The following is a 21564-nucleotide window of genomic DNA, read 5'->3' on the forward strand; positions in this document are numbered from 1 at the left end:
ACCATCACTACCACCACCACCACCACCATCACTACCACCACCACCACCACCATCACCACCACCATCACTACCACCAGCTATGCAAACTGGGTTCCTGAAAGAGAGGCAGGGGCCTGGGGAAAAAAGGGGAATCGGATTGTGAGAGAAATAACTACACCAAGTCAAAAGGTTCCAATCAAGGTCCAATGTGTATTTCAGAGTCTGAGAATATATAGGCAGGGAACCCATCCCCCAGTAAGCCAGGATCTTGTGGCCTAATTAGCATCTTGTTCTGTCTGGAAGGCAGGTGAAGCAGCTCAACAGGGCGTGGCTCCTTTAGGGAAGTTGCAGACTTGGCTGAACAATCTCACCTAAAGCGAAAGACTCCACCCTAGGTGGGCTAGCTGCTTGTGGCAAGGATAAGGTCTGGTTCAGCCCACTTGAGGCTGGGGGAGTTCCTCCCTTTTTATTTATTAAAAATTAGCTGAACTGGGGCATAAGATATACTTATGCACCATAGTCCTGCCTGGGAATTTATGGTGGCTGGCGGCCCTGTCTGTCTTAGGACTGGATATACTGATCTCTCTCTTACCTGTGACAGAAATCACATGCAGCTTGTTTGTGCTTATTTGCACAAACAGGGCCTTTCAGTGTTTATTATTAATAAACATGGCCTCTTGGCACATGACTCTGTCTTAGGTTGATGAGAGGCATAGATACAGTAATATGTCTTTGACTGCAGGCCCTCATAGCACACCATACAGACAAAAGCCACAATATGCACTTAATGCCTTTTTTGTTTGTTTGTTTGTTTGTTTGTTTTTCGAGACAGGGTTTCTCTGTATAGTCCTGGCTGTCCTGGAACTCACTCTGTAGACCAGGCTGGCCTCAAACTCAGAAATCCGCCTGCCTCTGCCTCCCAAGTGCTGGGATTAAAGGCGTATGCCACCACCGCCCTGCGCACTTAATGCTTTTCTTCATCACAATGAATAACTGTCACATCTGAGCTTTTCTGAAGTCGCGCCTGCATGTTGGTAACTGCCCTTCTTAAAATACAAAGTCAAGAGTTTAAAAGCAACAAGATTAACATTATCTGTGAGGATGTCCCAGACACTCAATTCAGTTGCAAATCAGCAACACTCAGACTCAAGGTCTGGCCTCCAGGCATGGGGGAAGTGGCTCTGAGAATCACAAAGGAACAGTTAACTCTCAGGAAATTACTGGAGGCTATTTTGCTGGATAAAAAATTTTTAGCCATTATTTTAGATGGAAACATGTTTACTAAAAGGACTCTGGACCTGCATCCACTTGATGAACCAAATCTTTCAGGCAGCCATCGCGCTCTGTCTTCTTTTTCTGAGAAGACACAAATGGAACCTCTTCCCCATATTAAAACGGGGTCTGGACCATTCCACGTGTTAGTAAGTGGATCTTGCCATTTCACCATGGCATAAGAACTGGATGCGAGTGGATGCCAGTGGCAATCTGCAGCAGACTGACCTTTAGTATCAGTCTGCAAAAAAATTTAAAACAAATAAGACAAAAGCAAGATGTGCTTTGGTGACATAGGAAGATATAATCCCTCTCTTTTTGTTTTTACAAGCCAATTTTTCAGAGTGCAGTGTGCACGTTCAACAATTCCTTGTCCCATTGGCTTATAAGAATTCCAGTTTTATGCTCAATACCAAATACTTTACAAAATGATATAAAATTTTTGCCAGTACAGGCTGGTCCGTTATCTGTCTTAATTACTTTAGGTAATCCCATAGCATTAAAGGCTTGTAAACAATGATTCTAGAGCCTTCTCCTGTATGTAGAGAAGCAAAAAGGAATCCTGAACAAGTGTCAATACAAACATGTATATATTTCACTTTCCAAATTCTGCATAATGAGTGACATAAATGCAGAACTGGAGATAATGTAAGGCAGTTAGGGCATTGTTTTACAATCATTCTTGTCTGCTCCTTGGTAATCTTATGTCAGAGCCTTAAGGTATGGCTAGAAAGATGAAATTTGTCATGATTGCACCTAGCCAATACAACAGGATCTGAAACTAAGGCTTCTTCTATTACAGCTCTGTCAATGCAATCATGCCTGCAGCTAAATGTCCAGGAAGACCAGAATGAGCTCATATATGACCGATATAAAGGGATTTTTTTCAAGCAAGAATGACATTTTGCAATTGTGAAAACAGAGACCCTACTGCCGTATTAAAATTAAATGTACCACATATTTCTAATAAAGGAACAGACTGGGCCACATATAAACTATCAGTAAAAAGATTAAAAGTGTCATTCACAGTCTTAAAAACATTTAATACCGCAGTCAGTTCTGCTAACTGAGCTGAGAGGCCAGGAGTCTCTATGACTACCTGTTGATTATTCATAAGATACCCAGCTCGTCCTTTAGAGGAGCCATCAGTAAAAATCAAAAGAGCATTACACAAAGGCTATAAAGATGTCATATTAGGAAATATTACCTTATGTACATTTAAAAATTTTATCAACCTATCTTAAGGATAATGATTATCTATAGTTCCTTCAAATCCTATTTGAGCAAGCAACCAATCTGTACTATGCTGTTTCAGCCAGGCATCCTGATCTACAGTAAAAGGCTAAATAATGATGTCTGGCTCCTTGCCAAAATAAGTCAGCACCTGCTTCCTTCCAAGTACCATCATATGGGCCACTGCCTCATGATATGGTAGGATATTACATTTAGGAGATATCCTTAAATGTATCTACATAAGAGGAGCTCTTTGCCACAACAATGCTGCAGGCACATGAATTGTGTAAAAAATCAACAAATGTAAGGGTAAAGAATAATCTATATAAGTAACAAATTGTTTTCCAATGGCTCTTTCTACTTGCTGGAAGGCCAGAAATCCTTCTGAAGTCAAAGATCTAGGGGAGGTAGGATCAGAACTCCCTTTAAGAATATCAAATACGGCTGGCGAGATGGCTTAGTGGGTATGAGCACTGACTGCTCTTCGGAAGGCCCTGAGTCCGGATCCCAGCAACCACATGGTGGCTCACAACCACCCATAATGAGATCGGACATCTTCTGGTGCGTTTGAAGAAAGCTGCAGTAAATTACAACGGAGCAAGCAGGACTGAAGCCAGTGGGGCCCAAGTGAGCTGGCCGGAGCGAGTGGGGCTGGCAGAGGTCCTGAGATCAACAGCAGCCACACACATGGCCATCTGTACAGCTACAGTGTATGCATACACATAAAATAAATAAAAATAAAATCTTTAAAAAAATATATCAAATAAAGATTTCAATTCCCCTGTAGTAAGCTTTAAATAGGGGCAAAGCCAATTGATATCACCTAACAATTTTTGAAAATCATTTTAAGGTTTTTAAACTGTCCCTGTGAATATCTATCTTCTGGGGAAAAATAGCTTGATCTGTACGTCTAAAGCCCAAATATTTATAAGGATCCTGAGTTTGTACCATTTCTGGAGTTATTTGCAGTCCTTTATCAGTTAAGGCATGTTGTAAATCCCTATAGCATAAAAGTAAATCCTGAGGATTTTTTCCTGCTAATAAGACATCATATGTGTAGTGAGAGATACATATCATTTGCCATTGCCGTCTCATGGGCTCAATGGCTTGTACTGCAAACTTTTGACATAAAGTGGAACTGTTAGCCATGCCCTGAGGAAGAACTGTCCATTGATATCTTTTCATAGGTTCCTTATAATTAACAGAAGAAACACTGAAAGCATCTATAATGGTTCTTGCTACATATCCCAGGTTTCCCTGGGACCCCTAGTCCTCCTGCTCTTTGGCTGCTGGGATTGCAGGCATGTGCTACTCTGCCCAGTAGTATTTGCCTTTTCATTACAGTATTTACTGAATGTGCATCCCACGCCAGGGTTAGTGCTTTTGAACTCAAGAAATGACAGTATAGAGAGAGGGAAGACAAATTAAAAACTGGATTTAAGAGATTCATAATTAGCAGATGATTAAAGCTTCTATTTATAAATTACAGCACCAGTGTAAAAGCACCTTTCTTTTTTTATCAGCTAAGACCATGTATACTTTGTTAAAATATTCCATAATAAAATTATACTTTTAAAGTATTATGTTTTTTCTCTTCTGTGCCTCTGACACTACTGAGTAAAGCAAATAATTTCTAATTATGTGGAACCACCTGATTTATAAATAATTGTTTCTTCGGTTTTAGCATTACCTATTACTTTGTATTTGTTCCAGGAATTTTCTTTATTCCAGGCAATAGGAAGTTATTATAAAAATATAACTTTAAGTTATGAGATTTAGAAAAATGCAATGTCATTACATGTAAGTTGTAATGACAGACCTATTTTCTTGACAGAATTTAAGAGTCATAGTAACTGACATCCCTAAAATCTCTGTAACATAGTAACTGACATCCCTAAAATCTCTGTAACAACCTCTGTGTGCTATCCAGCACATTAAACAGTGACCGCATGTGGACACTGGAACTGAGAAATTGGATTTTGAATATACTTGCTTTTTTGTTAATTTAGTTAAATTATTGGTAATTGGACTAGCATATTGAACAACACAAAGTTTAAAAAAAAAAAAGCACAATAGATCTACCTGCCCACTCAAGAGCAACTTAAATTTCATTTTAAAAACTCCTCTACCATCAAACATTCTCTACAGACTCTCCAGGAAAGTAAAGAGTCTATGGTGGGAACATTACTACTGAAAAGAGGGTGAAGACTAACACAGGGGCGGGGTGTCCCATCAGATCCTGGCAAACACTTCCCACAAGCTAAGCTTCAGTCTCCCAGACTGAGGAAGAGTACCCACAGAGCCCACACCACACACGGCTGAAGCTGCAGCTTGGTGGGTGGGAGGCTCTGTCGTTGGCAGGTCCAGCATCAGTCAGACTACTTGCTGCAGGGCAGCCCGGGGCCAGGTGTCTGAAACTTCTTCCTGGCACCTCTTTCTTCCTGTCTTTTCCTGTGGGTGAGCAGCGAGCGGCGCAGGAGTGCAAGTGTACAGCTAATTAGGTCATAACTCAACAGGTGTGAAGACTGGAGCAAAGCGTCTGCACAAGACTGTGTGCGGGGCCATTAACCCAAGTCTGACCTCCTGCTTGAACGGAAACTCTAAGCTTGAAAAATGAACAACTGCCCTGTGCTTCAGGGAGCTGCAAACGGGAAAGCTTCAGTCATCAATGCCTTCCCTACTGAACACGCTGGTGCAAGTTACTGACTTGTAAACTCAGTGCTCGGTAGAAGGTCAGTCAGTGTGGGCATGGGGGAAGGAGCAGCAGAGCAGGAATATACACCAGAGACCCATCTTCACTCTAGAAACCACTGCTGGGTACCTGGGGACTTTTAGTTATTATTTTAAAAATTTCAAACTTATAAAAATGAAAGAATAGGTCACTAACAAATGTTCATCTTGTCCCCCTTGTTATGTCAGACACAAGAAAGGCTGTTCACTCCCAACTCTTATTCATGATGTGTGAAATCTCAGAGTAATAAGGCAAGAGAAAGAAATAAAAGGCATACAAATGGGAGAGGAAGAAATCAAACTATTCCTCTGTGCACGTGGTCCTCTCTTTAAACTATCCCTCTGTGTAAGCAAGATGGTCCTCTTTTTAAATCATCCCTCTGTGTCAGTGACATGCTCCTCTCTTTAAGAGACCCTACTACTCCACCAGGAGATTTACAATGGAAAGTCTTAACAAAGCAGCAAGCCATAAAATCAACATCAAGAGAGTATCTTTTCTACACACCAAAAATGAACTTGCAAAACATGGAATTGGGTAAATAACCTCACCCACAGAAGCTCTGAAAAGTGCCTAAATATCACCAATGTGGAAGAGGCTGATTTAAATTTCCATTTTTATGGCTTTTCCAGTGAGTTTCTTAAGTTTTTGAGAGTAGAAAAAACTGACAGGATTAAGTTGAAAATACAAACATACAAATTAAGAGATTTAAATTTTTTTCTAGTAACAAAAACAACAGAATAAAATCAGTAAGGATGTGGAAAATCTGAAAAACACAATACACAATCAAATCACCACAGAAACTAACTTGGAGCTTTTGCAGAATACACACTTAAGTATCCCTGCTGTGCTCAATAAAGACAGGCCATTTGCATCAACTTTATGGTAGCCAGCAGATCCAGTCTGTAATCTATACTCAAAATTACCTAAAAAAACAAAATTGCGGTCTGCATTATAGTTCTTTAGGTTTGGGATTACTTTATTTTGTACTTCAGTTAAGTTTAAGTTCATTCACCTTATAAACAAGGTTTCAAAATACCAAGAATCCTTTCTGTTAATGTAACTGCTTGCTGCCTGGCTGGGGAGACATTCTAGTAAAGAAAGACTGTGGTGTGGAGAGATCTACTCAGCCTGAGGAGGAAGCGACAGCGTGGACGTGCAAAGGGAAGGAAGGCTCCCATGTTCTTCAGCTATGCCTCAGTTCTGGGTGCTGGTAAGAAGAGTGAATTAGTAGAAGTTGAGGAAGCAGACAGAAGCAGACAGGTATAACATCCCCAATAGACTTACATATCATATGTGAGAGTCTTCATACAGCATGTATTGGGATGTCTTATAAATTAGCCTGATTGTGTTTTAGACAGAAATATAGAAAAGCTTTAGGCACTTATAAGATTAATAACAATTTAGAATTATATGATAGAGAATCTGTGTTCTACATAAACTTAATGAAAACTATGCTGCAGGCTCGAGATGGGGGCTCCAGTTAGGCCGTCTGACCTGGCTAAGCATTTAGGGACCTGGCCACATGGCTCAGGCTCCTTACCTGTAACAAGACATCCCATAGGGACACTCGGGCCTGTCACCAGTTACCCCTTCATCTGTGCCATGTACATCTCCATAATCACTATCACCAGGGTGGCTGAAGTGTTGAAAATGGAAAGGATTCTTCCTGTGAGGATGATAAACATACTGTCAGAGGAAGAACAATAGGAAGCTATGGGTTTGCAATGACAGTAGAGTGAAACCAACCAGCAGGTCATTCCAGAAAGAAACCAAATGCCTATGTTGGTGACATAAACATAGGTGACATCCCCATGGCATGCTGTCCACCAACTTGACATCTGATTGTTAGAAGACTGTCTGGGAATTCAGTTGTGTGAAGACAATTCTGGGTGCTTATAAGAACACTCTTGAGAAATCAAGAGTCTTGTGACTTCAGTTTATTCAAAACACAGAACTGATCTTGGAGGATGGTTCCATACTCCTCCTAGGTGTAGCAGATAAGAATGAGTTTACTTCAAATTATTCATTATTGCTTGCTGCTGCTAGTCAATTAAATGTTAAACTATCCTTTTATACACCTCTTTGGAAAAACATGTTTTTGCCACGTGTGCAGACAGTTCTTGTAATTGTATTCAGCTTGAACTCACAAGAACTTTACTCCTGTGACCTTTCTTAACCCCCACAGTATAAATTGCCTGGGGTTCTGAATAAAGTTGCCTACTGCTTGAGACTTTGGTCCACTTCATTTGGGGGCTTCATTTTCCCAGGTCCCTCCGCATCCTGAACAGTGACAGTGAGTCAGCACAGGACTCTCGGTGTCATGTGACCAGTGACATGTACAAAAGGTCGACTGTGAGCATCATACTGTTCATGTAGGGGTACAGCAAACAGAAGCAGCTACAGCCTTAAAAGGTTTCTGCATCCTTTGCAAAGATGAAAACATTGCAGCATCCGAGAAAACTCATGTTTCTGATCTCTAAACTCTTGACTACACAAAATATACTATCCTGTCTTCTTTTTTTTTTTTTAAAGATTTATTTATTATTATGTAAGTACATTGTAGCTGTCTTCAGACACACCAGAAGATGGCGACAGATCTCATTACAGGTGGTTGTGAGTCACCATGTGGTTGCTGGGATTTGAACTCAGGACCTCTGGAAGAGCAATCGGTGCCCTTACCCGCTGAGCCATCTTGCCAGCCCCCACTATCCTGTCTTCTGAAAACATTTTTCAAACTCTTTGTTTCAGGCTTTTCTTATGCTCTTAAAATGTATTATTAGAGTTTGAGTGCCTTCTGCTTATGTGGGGGTTTACTCTGGCAGAAATTTAAAATGAGAAACTGTAGGAGTGGTGCTGATGCTAAGGTCCTGTTCCCTAAGTGGTTCTTGATCTATCACTAAAGAAGCCATGGGCCAATTGCTAGGTGGAAGGAGTAGGTGGGACTTCCAGGTCCCCACAGGAAGAGACAGATGTAGGAGAGAGAAAGAAGAGAGAGTTTACAATGCTTCAGAGAGAGAAAAGCCAAGAAGCCATGTGAGATCTCAGATGGAATGGCCACAGGCCACTTCTACAGGCAGGCAGTTGGAGATGTTGAGCAGTGACTAAATGTAACTGAGCAACTAAAGCTGATGGCAGGTGGAGAGGTGCAGAGCTAAGAGTATTGATAAGAGCATGCTTCTCCAGGTGGGAGATAAGTAGTACCCATCAATTTCCAAAAAGGCTAATTGAAATTGAACAACTGTGTGTGTCTGTGTTTTTCATCTACAGATCCAATATTACCTGGGTGGGGGCTGGTAGTGCCATCCATTCCCAGAGCTTAGACAGGGTAGCAAAAGCTACACACAACAAGAAATAAGAAAAGTACACTTAATTATTTAAAATAACAATGAAAATATTGTTCACGTATTATAAATAACATCTTAACATCTTTAAAAAATCTTCTTTGCATTTAGTTATTCATCTATATGGGGGTGGGGAGCTCACTCTTTCCCTAGACTATGTGTGTTTTAGGGACCCAACTCAGGTCATAAGGTTTGGTGGCAAGTGCCTTTACCCACTGTCTTAGTTTGATTTCTATTGCTGTGATAAAACACTGTGACCAAAAGTAACTTGGGGAAAAATGGGTTTACTTCCACTCACAACCTAAGAAGGTCACACTTCATCATGGAAGGAAGTCAGGACAGGAACCTAGAGGCAGGATCTGAAGCAGAGACCATGGAGGAATGTTGCTTACTGGCTTGCTCACTCTTCAAGGCTTGCTCAGCCTGCTTTTTTCTACAACTCAGGACCACCTGCCCAGAGTTGACACTGTCCACAATGTGCTGGGCTTTCACACATACATCAATCAAGAAAATGTCCCACAGTCTTGCCCACAGTCCAACTTCATGGAGGCATTCTTTTTCAATTGAGTTTCCCTCCTCTCAGATGACTCTAGCTTGTGTCAAGTTGACAAAATTAATAAATTGATGATGATGATGATGATGATGATGATGATGATGATGATGATGATGATGACGACGACGACAATGACAAAAAGAAGAATTATCTAGCATGGCCACTGAGTCATCCCATTGGCCCTTATGTACTCTTTAAGTGCCAATATAAAATTCATGAGGATGTAATGCATGCTTAAGGAAAAGCAACTGGCTTTTCCTCCTTGTTTCTGCATTTGATCATCAACAACAATAATGTTCTGTGGTCTCTAGAGACTCTACTGCATACTTATAAGAATCACATTCTAAATATCATAGCATTTGCAGGGAAACGAATGGAACTGTAAATCATCAGGTTATGGGAAATGAGCCAGACAGAGATGGACAAATACTACACTTTTCTTGGATGTGAAACCTATACTGGGGGTGCAGGGGGCAGTTAGAGGTCATTAAACTACAAAGAGGCTGAAGAGGGAGCTGGGTCTCCAAGGGAAGGGAAAGAGCAAGGGTGACTGTGAGATGACGGTGAGAGGAGAGCAGGAAGGGGTTATGTGGGAAGGGAAGGAATCAGCAAGTTTGGGTAAGAGCAGGAGCTGCATGGACAGCCGGGCATGGCGGTGCACACCTTTAAGTCCAGGACTCAGAGTCAGAGGCAGGAGGATTTCTGTGAGTTGGAGGCCAGCCTGGCCTACACAGCAAGTTCCAGGACAGCCAGACCATATATAGGGAGAACTTGTCTCAAAAAACAAAAAGGAGCATAGAAGACATCAGAGGGGATAGATTATAATAAATTACAATAAATTATAATAAAATATATGCGAATATTTAAAAAAACATTACTTTGTATATCAATTTTAAAAATTAAAACAAAAACAGAGGAATGTAAATTTAGAAAATGAAGACGGGATATTATCCATTTGATGGGAGAGTTTACAGCAGTAACACCAAGGCTGGAGAACAGGTAGATTTTTGCAATAGTTTTATATATATATGTATATACATGTGTATATGTATGGGTGTGTGGATGTGTATCTCAAATTCAAAATGTCATTCTCCTCCCTTGTTTATAAGTATATGCATTTAGATAAACGTTACTCCTGTTTGTTACAAATACAAACATTTTGATTTAAACAAATTTCAGGCATTATTTATTTCAAAACTATGAAAAGTTAGTTACTGCCTAAAGTTAAGAGTGATTAAAACTAACAGACTATTATAAAGTATAAGTAAATAAATTTTTATTTGATAAAATATTGATCCCTTTTAACAAAAGGAAATGACAGGGTTGAATCCTGCTATTCATTTGTGCCCCATCAAAACTCCTGTATTGGAAGTGGTAATCTCCACTGTACCTATGAGAGAGATAATTAAGGCTCGTGAGATCACACCCTTCCTTGGTGAGGACGAGACACCAGAGGACACCCTGCAGAGAAAAGGCACAGAGGAAGCAGCCACCATCAATGATGGTAAGGAGAGAACCCGGGCTTTGAGGAAAGCTCTGGAACCTAACACTTCTCATGTCCAGAACGTAGAGAAGGCAACTCTCTTTAAGACAACAGTCTGTGGTGTTCCATTAAGGGTACTTTAGCCAACTAACAGAAACGCAAAACAGGACTTTTCAAAATTCAAAGTGAGAGATGGTTTATAACCTGTTGTAGATTTTCACATAATAATCTAGGCATAAGGACATCCCACAGACAATATCATGTATAAATCTAAAACTCAAAACAGTTGAAAGTGAAAAATATAGCTACTCTGATGCTAAAATGACAATATGTTTTAAAGAGGAGAATGAGAATGAGAAATGAACAGAATCCATGGTGAACAGAAACTGTGTACACACATGTATAGCACTGTGTGCACACACATGCACAGCACCATGCACATACATGTACAGCACAGACACAGCTTGACAGGCAGGACAGCAAAAAATGGAAACAGACCAACTAGCATCCTGAGTCATTATGCTGCCATAAACCTTAACAGACTATGCTGCACTCTCAAACTAAGATTATGATTTGAATGCATGAAATATGGATTCATAAAAATCTCATTTTCCTAATTTTCAAGGTAGAAAAATTTCTATTTTATACAAAAATGTGAAGAAAATAATTATATACAATACAAAGCCTAAACCCAATCTAAAATTACCCTAGTAGACAAGTACAATAATTATTTCCAAAAGCATCTCTTTAAAATTAAGATATTAAGTAAGGAGGTATTTAAGTCTGGATTCCCCAGTATTCAGGCCCTTGCATTAGTCAGCATGTCTACACATAAAACATTTAAGTCCCCATTGCATCCTAAAAGCTTCTGGCAGGACTTATCAGAATGCACAGTGGGAAAGCACGACTCACTAGAAACGTAGCAAAGCACCTGACCGTAAAGCAATGGCTCATTAGGTTTTTAATACACGCCATATGGAACAGTATAGCACAATGCGCTGAAGCGCCGCCTGCAGGTCCTCCTTACCTGTAGCAGTTGGCCCCGTACATGCAGGGCGTCCTCCCGACCTTGTTTTCTTCTGAACAGCCTAGCACTGAATCAGCTGCGTCTGCGTGCGAAGCATCAGGACTGGAGGGAGCAGAGCTGGACTCAGGACGGCATCCTTGAGATTTCTCGGGAAATGACTTGCTTTGGACACTTGCGGGACTCTCGGGATGACTCACTGTCTCGCCCTCTTCGTCTGTGGTTGGTTTGGTGACGGCTTTACGTTTAGAGACCTCACCAAGCTCCTCTATTACAGTTGCTTCCCTCTGTTTATTTGTCTTCACAATATCCACATCTGGGTCACTTACTGTGATTGAAGACGATGATTCTGGAACAGCCTGTGAAAGAAATACAGAAAAGGTACCATTAAAAAAAAAAAAAAAAAAAAAGGCAAACGCCGGACAGTGGTAGCGCATGTCTTTAATCCCAGCAACTGGGAGGCAGAGGCAGGTGGATTTCTGAGTTCAAGGTCAGTGTGCTCTACAGAGAGAGTTCCTGGACACCCAAGGTTACACAGAGAAACTCTGCCTCAAAAACCAAAAAGAAAAAAAGGCTAGCTTTAAATATATATATATATATGTATATATATATATATATATATATGTATATATGTATATACATATATATATATATGTTAAAGTTTAAGAGGACAAAAATATAAGTTTTATGAAACAAAAAAGCTTAAAATTTTATGCTTATTTTAAAGTTACTAAAGATACCATTTTCTGTTTTTAGTTTAGAAACTTAACAATTTGTAGTTCTTACAATATCAATTTACAGCTATAATGAACCTTTACAACTATGTCAGATATTTAGTAAAAACAGCCAGAAAACACACAAAGGAAACTTGAGAAGAAGCTCTGTTTCTTTTTCCTGCTGTTTTGGTTTTGCTCTTTTTCTTATTTTCTGAGACAGGCTCTTAACTATGTAGCCCTGGCTATCCTGAAACTCGCTATGTAGACCAGGCTAGCTTGGACCTCACAGACATGCGCCCGCCTCTGCCTCCCAATGCTGGGATTAAAGGCATACACCACCATCACCTAGTTACAGGAAGATATTCTATAGTTCACCGTCACTCAAAAGCTCTTACATGCCACTGTCCTTCTAATTTCTTTAAAATGACCTTAGAACTTCTTTCTAAGCCATGGTATTCTTCACAGGGCAGAATGACAAAACTGGCTCACATCTACAGATGAATCGGTATGAGGGAATGCTACCACAAGCTGCAGAAAGCAAGCGACTTTCCTTTGACATGATCTGATAAAAGTGTCAGGTTAGCCTAGAGAGCCACTGACCACCACCTTGTTAAATGGATAAAATACACAACTGCTTTATAATATTGATCCTTGTGCCTACACATTACTGCTCTTCTCATCAAAGAGGCTTCTCTTCCCAGACAACTAAGTACAGCTGGGCAGAGGGTGGAGAATAAGTGACCGAGATCTCACCCTCTGGTGAGACATCTACAATCCAACTATGCCCAAGGCTCAGGGAACGCTGCAGAAGAGAGGGTGGGAAGAATGTGAGGACGGAGAGGACTACTGTGAAACAGGGTCTTCTGGACACGGCAGGTGCACACACTCATGAACTCTCACGTCATGGCTGCCTGCACAAGACTGACTGCACTGGTCAGCATCCCTGATACCATCTAGCTTATAAGGTCCTACCTAGCTGAGGAGCTCCAGGGTGGAGACGGCTTACTGAGGGAGTCACTTTTCTGTAGGGATGTGCTTTCCTGATAGCACACATCCTAATGGTTAGCACTTTGCCCATGTGTGTACAGGCAACGCTAACTGGATACACTAGGTTATATTATAATAAATAATAACATGGGAAAAGAGAAGAACATGAATTTGAGAAGAGTACAGGGCATCCTGGAGGAGTTGGAAGGGGGAGTAATTGTGATCAGTATTATACTCACACAAAATTCTCGAAAATTAAAAATATTGACAAAAAAGGTACACTGAACCAAGGAGATAGTCTAATCACCACTGTATGCCTTTATAATTTGTTCTGCCCACCAGCATAATGAGCAAAACTAGTCTTAAAAAATGACCACGTAAGTACTCCAGTTCCTGTAGAGCAGACACACTGCTCATTTAACACAAGTCTCCTCGCAAGCCTTGTCAAAGGTGTGCTGAGCGGGCTGGTGAGATGGCTCAGTGGGTAAGAGCACCGATTGCTCTTCCAAAGGTCATGAGTTCAAATCCCAGCAATCGCATGGTGGCTCACAACCACTCATAATGAGATCTAACGCCCTCTTCTTGTGCGTCTGAAGACAGCTACAGTGTACTTGTAATAAATAAATAATAAATAAATCTAAAAAAAAAAAAAAGGTGTGCTGAGCACACACCAAGCATACATGAGCGCTCACCCCCATTTCTAAGTAAGGGTTTGCAGCTGGTGGCTGCCATCTGGCAAGAGCTGATTCTGTACTAATAGATTGCTAACATTTCAAATTTCTTAACATATTAGTCACATGACTTCTTTTGGACTAATTGTTTAAATGTTTCAATATTTTTAAAAGGAACTGTAACTTCAAAATATTACTCATACTGGCTAATCACACTCTTGATGGAGTGTGGGTCTTATCATGGCTCTGCAGATAATCTACTGAAAACAGTCAGTTGGCTACTTCTTGTAACTCACCCTTGGATAGTGGCATCTTTATGCTACATCCCTCTACACCATACACTCTATTTCCAAGTTTCCCCACCACACCCCAATTCCAACCCTCTTGACAGTTCTCCCCCGCCTCCCGTTTCCTTTATTCCTGCTCAGCAAGCGAGTCAGTGAGTCTGGTAACTGAGCAAATAGCCCAGAACTTGTAAGATTACTGTTCCTCTGGCATTTTTAGACTCTGCAAGTCATTCTCCATCCTTAGAAAGGAAGGAAGCGATTCTCAGAAGCACTGCGCTCTTGTGCCTTAAAGGGCCCAGCTTCTCAGGGATCTTTGTACAAGCTTGGAGGTGTACAAGCTCCTCATGCCCATGGGAAAGGGCTGGTTCTCACCACTAGGGTTCCTTCCTAACATGGGATACTGTGGTTCCAGCAGAAGTTGGGGTTGGGGGAGGGGAGAAGCAATCCCATTCAACATCTTACACAATTTATTTCAGAACAAAAAGACACATTGGAAAATGATAAAATAAATTAGAATACATCCTTTCAATAAAACATTCTGGAGTTGTTAAACTAATGGTGGTCTGACAGGCTTACTTTTAAAAGGTGGTTTTATTTATTTTATTGATGTGTCTGTGAGGGCGGTGCATGCATGTCCACATATACACATGCAGAGGCCAGAGCAAGACCTCTGACGTCTTTCCCTCTTACTCTTCACACCACTAGCTCAAAATAGGATCTCCCTGGATCCAAAATCTGCCTTTTTGGCTAAGTAAGAGAACTCTCAGGGTCTGCCCATCCCTTCCCTCCAATGTTGGGGTGACAGGCAAGGGAAACTGCGCCTGGCTTCTCATGTGCGTGCTGGCTTCTCATGTGCGTGCTGGCTTCTCATGTGTGTGCTGGCTTCTCATGTGCGTGCTGGCTTCTCATGTGCGTGCTGGAGATTTAAACTTGGATTCTCACGCTTTCCGAGTAAGCGTTCTTACCCACTGAGGCACCTTTCTAGCCCCTCTAAGGCTGTTTTTTAACTAGAGAACAGCATCATTCTATGCTGGTGTTTCATGTTTTAAGTCACCTCTCACACCATCACACCCCATCAAACATTTTGCAGCAGGTAATGACTGTTGCAGAGATCCACAATCAGTCAGAACGCAGACAAGTGACAGTGGGTTGGTTGCCCAGACTGGACTCCTACACCTAAGGCTCAGGGAAGTCATGGAAGATGGGGCAGAAAAACTGTAAGAGGCAGAGGACCCTAATACCGCCACAAGACAATGTCTACTAGACATAACAGGGAAGCTGTACCCACCAAACCTCAACAATACAGTTGCCTAAATGAGACCATTTGATATGCCAACATAGATAAAAGAAAAACTTAACAAGACCCCACCCCTATGACGAGCTATGGGCAACCAACTGCTGCTGAGAAGGGGAATCAGTTTTCACCAGGGATGAGTCCTCTGACAGGTCATCCAGTCCCAGGAGGAAGCTTAAACACATGTACATACAAGCACCCCTAAATCTAGGTTGTGTGTATGCATGTGCTTTTAACAGTAATTGAAGATGAAGGGGTCATAAACTTAAATGCAAGTGGGGAGAGAGAGTAGAAATTATGTAAATATAGTATTCAAGCATGCAACTTTCAAAAAAATTAAATAAAAAAAATTCTCGCTGGACAGTGGTGGCGCATGCTTTTAACCCCAGCACTTGGGAGGCAGAGGCAGGTGGATTTCTGAGTTCAAGGCCAGCCTGGTCTACAGAGTGAGTTCTAGGACAGCCAGGGCTATGCAGAGAAACCCTGTCTTGGAAAAAAAAATTCTCATAGCCAAGTGCAGTCACACATACCTGTCATCAAAGTATTTGGGAGGTTGTGGTAGAAGGATCAACACATGAGCCAAGTTGAGTTACAGAGAAAGGCCATGTTGAAAATAAATACAGCATCTTTATATGTGCATGTGTTTGCCTGTATAAATCCAGGTGAGGAAGTTGTGCAGCTACAAAAATCAGTACAACAATGGGACTGAAGGGTGAGTCAAATGGAAGTTTTCATCTTTAATAAATATGCTTATGATATTCTATTTGCAATAATATATGCAATTATATGACTAATTTAAATAATAAGATATTCAATAAGCCTATATTATTCTGCTATTTATAAGTGAAAGTCAGAGAATGAAATGTATGACATCATAGTCCAACTCTCTGTAGTTCCAAGGAACATACACAAGAATCTGTTTCATTAGAAATTAACCTTTAGTTCCTCACAAGGAACATGCATCACATGCTCACTTTCTTAGAGAGAAAGAAACATAAAAATCACAGACATCAATACTATAAATTAGTGGATTTCAAATAATAGAGACAGCTGGGCATGGTGGTGTATGCCTTTAATCCAGCACTTTTGAGGCAAAGACAGACAGATCTCTATGAGTTTGAGGCCATCCTGGTCTACAGAGTGAGTTCCAGGGTAGCCAAGATTATGTAGAGGCCTAAGACACCACTACCCCCAACCAAAAAAAAAAAAAATCAAAGAAGACATAAAAGTTGGAAATCATAATGTTCTTTATGGAACTCTATGCAATATTAATATATAGCATCCTTGGCATTCAAGAATCTAACATTCTTGATTTCAATTATTCATAAATGATCCCAAAACCCATTACACACAGTAATTTTTAAGTTGGCTGATACATAAATTTGATCTGTGCCAATTCCAAAGCTCCTGGGATTGAGGAACACACTGACCTGGCGGGTAAGGGGACAGGAGAAATGTAAGGTGCACCTACAGCAAGGAGGAGACCGAGAGCTTCAGATCTACTAGCATCCGCCACCACTCACTTATGATTTGATAGACAGGTTAAAGGCTAGAAAGTCACGGGAACAGTAGAAAGATCACCTACAAAGTAAAGGTGAGTGTCTGAGACTCCAGAGATCATGAGGCTAGTGGTCCTTTGAGGAAGATAATAATATACTCGTAAGACCATTAAAATAGTTTATCAGCTTGTCTAGGAAGCACTTTCCTGCCCCTCACCCATCTGATTTCAATGGATTGCAAGTAGTAGAATAAAGACCTTCCCTCTGACATAAATTCAGCAAGGTGATTTGTTGTTTCCAAGCTGCTCTTGGCAGGAATGACCATGCCGATACATTCCCCTAAAAGTCCTGTATCCATTAACATTCCCAGGAGAACAGTGGAAAATTCCATTTCCTACACAAGTCTTAGACTGGTGGTTCAAACACTAGCTAAGTATCTCTTCCTGGGAAGTCTCTTCCCTGAAACTGAAGACGCCACACCTGAAATCCGACCTCTGATTCTCGACCATAGTGTCTCTAATATGTTACCTACAATCCCTGCTGGAAACCTGGAGCCTGTCTTAGCCCTCCTCCTTTCCCCACACCCAGTGTTCAGACATCAAGCATGGAAGCTTTGCTTCTCAGATACTCTTCCAATCAGATGCCTTGCTGTCCCCAAGTGGTTCAAAGTCTGTGTTTCTTCATCATGTCACCATGACCACCATTTCCCTTCCCAGTCTCAGAGACTTCACTTTGTCTCTTCCAGTCTCTCCCTAGAGACTAAAAGGGTCAGTGGCCAATACATTTTCAGCCCCTCCTCCTGTGAAGGTTCCCACTGGCCCTTCCTTCTATCCAAATTTCTAAGGGCAATAGCTGACTGGTAGTCCCTTATCCAAAATGCTTAGGGCCAGAAACGCTTAAGATTTCTGAGGCTTCTTGGTGCAGCAGAACTATCAACTCTCACCTTAGCTACGATGGAGGTACAATCTTTTGGTGATGTGAGGGTCATTGAAATACAGCCTTATTACAATGAAACCCAATGTCTAAAAATTGTTCTTATTTTGGGCTTGTACCACAGTAAGAGCCAAGATTTTAAACTCTACTAAATATAAAACAAACAAAAAGACTTTATATATTCATGTTCATTTAAGAAAATACTAGCAGTGATGTACTATTTTTAAGTATACAGCTAATATGTTTGGAGTTATTTAAAATTTATATTGAGAAAAATGTATTTTCACTATTGCTGTAGATGAGCATCTACATAAGACTGTTAAACTGATTGTTGTTTTATATCAAACAACTATTATAATACTTATTTTTATTGTTATATTTTATAAATTTTAAGAAATATGACAAAAAAGATATTGTAAGTATTGAATGGGGTCTCTGGGAGGAGTGGTGGTACAAAAGGGGAACAAGAATGTGATTCAATTCTATTTAATTAAAATATGTTTTTAAATGTTAACAAATTCAGATAAATTGAAATCATGTAACTTTTCTCATCATAATGCAATAAAAGTTTAAAAAAAAAAGATTTCTGAGGCTTGGAGTTTGGAGTCCTTGTAAAGATTTATAGTTGAGCAACAAAGTCTGAAACTATCCAAGACCTAAGTGAGTTGAGAAAGTCTCAGACTTTGAGGTGCTTAAATTTTTTACTTTGGAATTAGAGATTCTGAGGGTGTATTTTTACTCTCTTGCTTTCCAACTTATAGTTACCCTGTCATCCACCTGGGACCTTGTGACTTTCTAGGACCAAAACATTCAGTACAAATGACAATATACCAATTCTAGTACTTGGCCTTAAATGATCTGGCAACCTTTTTCTTTTTTAAAAACACAGTATGTTAATTCATTTTATAAGCTTTCTGGCCATGAAAGAGAAATACAGCAGGAAGAAAATGCTGGTTTCATAAAAGCATTTGACTAAAATTTCTCTCAATATATCCAAAGATACATATCTTGTCATAATATGTTTAAACTTCATCCTAGAACCCTCTGATGGGACAAATGGTTAAGCTGATTTTTTAGTTGAATTAAAATGTGTGTGTGTGTGTGTGTGTGTGTGTGTGTGTGTGTGTATGTATGTAAGAGAGAGAGAAAGAGAGAGACCCTGCTGATACTGTTTGTAGTCCCACAAGTAGACCAAGCTGCACTACTGTTACAAATGTGCAGAGGGCCTAGGTCAGTCCCATGCAAGCTCCAAGGTTCAGTCTCTGTGAGCCCCTATGAGCCCAGGTTAGTTGATTCTGTGGATTTTCCTGTAATGTCCTTGACCCCCCCCCCCGACTTCTATAATCCTTCCTCCACCTCTTCAGCAGGATTCTCATCTGGCAGTTCTTAACTTTACCCTCTTGGGATCCAGATGTCAGATAAAGGTATTTAAATCTCAACTGTCTAATGGTAAGTGGAGGGAGGCCCAGCCAGCTCTCAGCTATCCCATCAGTCCTTGCAGAGGCACTGTTCTTGTGAGCAAAGTCACTTAGGATGCTCTAGCCACTGCTATTATCAAAAATATGTCATAAAAGAAGTGTCCAACTGAGCCCAGACAACTCAGATTTTGTAAGAAATAATAAGACATTGTGCTAAGTGGTAAGGTGTTAGGCTTGCTTTGATAACAGTAGCAATAACTAATAATTTAGTGATACTATTTTGAAACAGGTGTTTTGGTTGTGTTTCCTTCTGCTGCCTGTGGCAGTTCTAATTAGACGGTGTAAAAGAAATTATATTGCCTTAATCAGACGAGGTCATTTATAGGTGACAAAAATATCTTCTCTTAGTTCTGGGTTCTGGGAAGGCCATGAAAAGTTGCTGGCATCTAATGTGGGATTTCCTACTCTGCCATCTTAGGGCAGAAGGGAAGAGGGGACAAACACACTCTGACAAGACAGAAGATGAGCCCTGTGTCCTCGTGTGGCAGCAGGGCAAGAGGAGTAACCCACTCCTGCAATCTGTTTAGCAACTTTAACCCACTCATGAGTGCAGACTCAACCAGGCAAGCACCTGTAAATCTACTGCACACGGAGAGTAGGTCTCAGTACGGATTGTTAGAGATAGAAACATGGAAACCACAGCATTGACCTTTCGTTGATCAATTCAAGAGCTCTTACTCTGGCTATAAGCTAGGCAGTTATATAATCTGTGAGGACAGCAGCAGACCTGGGAGGCCTCACAAAGGCCTGCACTATAACTGAACAATTACCTTCATGAAGAGAAGAGTCACAAAACTCACCCACAATCTAGTGGGCACAACAGGAAAAGCCACTGTGCACAAAAGCTTCTACTTTGAGACTAAAGCTTCCTAGCAGTACGACCCTGGGTGTCAGTTTCCTGCAGTTACTGAAGGGTGGCACATCAGTGGTTTTCCTCCTTGAGTTTATATTGCAGGAGTACACTTAAGGCACTGCTTATAAACAGTCACGGAATGGGCCAGAAGATGACTCCTGTGCCTTCTCTCTAGTTCTTTTCTCCATCTTTCTTAAGAGAATGCCCACTCTACAGGATTCTGCTCTGGGGTCTTGTAAGGTTCACACATCAGACTAGATGGGCAGCCTACCTATTGTTTCCTCTCAGAGTGAACTTGTCTCCAGTTCTTCAGGACTGGCTGCTCTCCAGGGATGAGACCTAAGACAGAAACCTGACAGACATGGAGGATCTGGCTTGGGCCTTCAGCTCTGGCCATGTTCTCTGGCTCAACTTTGCTAGAGCCCAGCACAGAGATTATGAGAACTTCGGCCTCTTTTCTACTGAGCAAAAAGAAGTAAACCCCTAAGGGCAGAGCAGTCAGCCAGTGGAACTCTCAGGTCCCTCCTACATCTGTTACATTCGCTTGATGTCCCCACTTCCAACAACTCAGATCTGTTTACTTCTTTTAAAGTCTTTCTTACTATCAAACTTAGTCAGGATAAAGCATATTAAAACATATATTCTCTTTGAAACTAAGTAATTTCTTATAAAAAGTGAATTATTAATACACTCACCGTTCAAATAGAGTATATAAAGGCTAGAACCTTAAATAAGACTAGTTCTATTTTATTAAGACTTAAAGGCAAATATATATGAGTCAGAATTCATCTTATTTTATTATACTTGGCCTTATCGGTAAGCGAAGACACTGAGTCTTAGAGACTGGACCCGCTACCCTAGCTGGGAAAGGTGCTAGGGAGTCCAGCCTCTCCCTAGGAGAGGGCGTGAACGTGGAGGAAGTACTGAGACTGGCCTCGGAGGCAGCTGCTGACATTTCAGTGAGCCAGTGGATCCTGTTCCACACAGGACCAGCATGGCCTCCTGAGCCTGAGAGACCCACAGAGCTCAGCCAGTGGCCTGTAAGTCCATGTCAAATATCATTCTGAAAGGAAGAGAAACGTGCAGGCTTCTTGTCCCGGGACCACCTCTCAATGAAGCTAAATGCATCAGTATGTCCAAGCCCTGTGCAAGCTCAGGTTACCCAGAAGCCAGCACAGAGGGCAGATGCTGGGCACGAACTCTCAGCAGTGAGGAGCTCTTGCACTGGTG

At 41.0% G+C, this 21564-nt stretch overlaps 1 protein-coding gene across 2 annotated transcripts in view; it reads right to left on the reverse strand.

Annotated features, from left to right (window-relative positions):
• The window catches only part of Aplf (aprataxin and PNKP like factor), a 48764-nt gene that overhangs the window by 9206 nt on the left and 17994 nt on the right, over positions 1-21564 (reverse strand). The window contains exons 7-8 of one of the 2 annotated variants that reach the window (XM_031382467.1): positions 11620-11975; positions 6756-6881 (exon numbers count right to left, since the gene is read on the reverse strand). In XM_031382467.1, coding sequence (XP_031238327.1) covers positions 6756-6881; positions 11620-11975 — 482 coding nt within the window. The remainder of the gene's footprint in view (positions 1-6755; positions 6882-11619; positions 11976-21564) is intronic. The other variant, XM_031382468.1, reaches the window with a different exon arrangement.

This window comes from Mastomys coucha, unplaced genomic scaffold (assembly GCF_008632895.1).
Source record: "Mastomys coucha isolate ucsf_1 unplaced genomic scaffold, UCSF_Mcou_1 pScaffold20, whole genome shotgun sequence".
In the NCBI taxonomy this organism is placed as follows: Eukaryota; Metazoa; Chordata; class Mammalia; order Rodentia; family Muridae; genus Mastomys; species Mastomys coucha.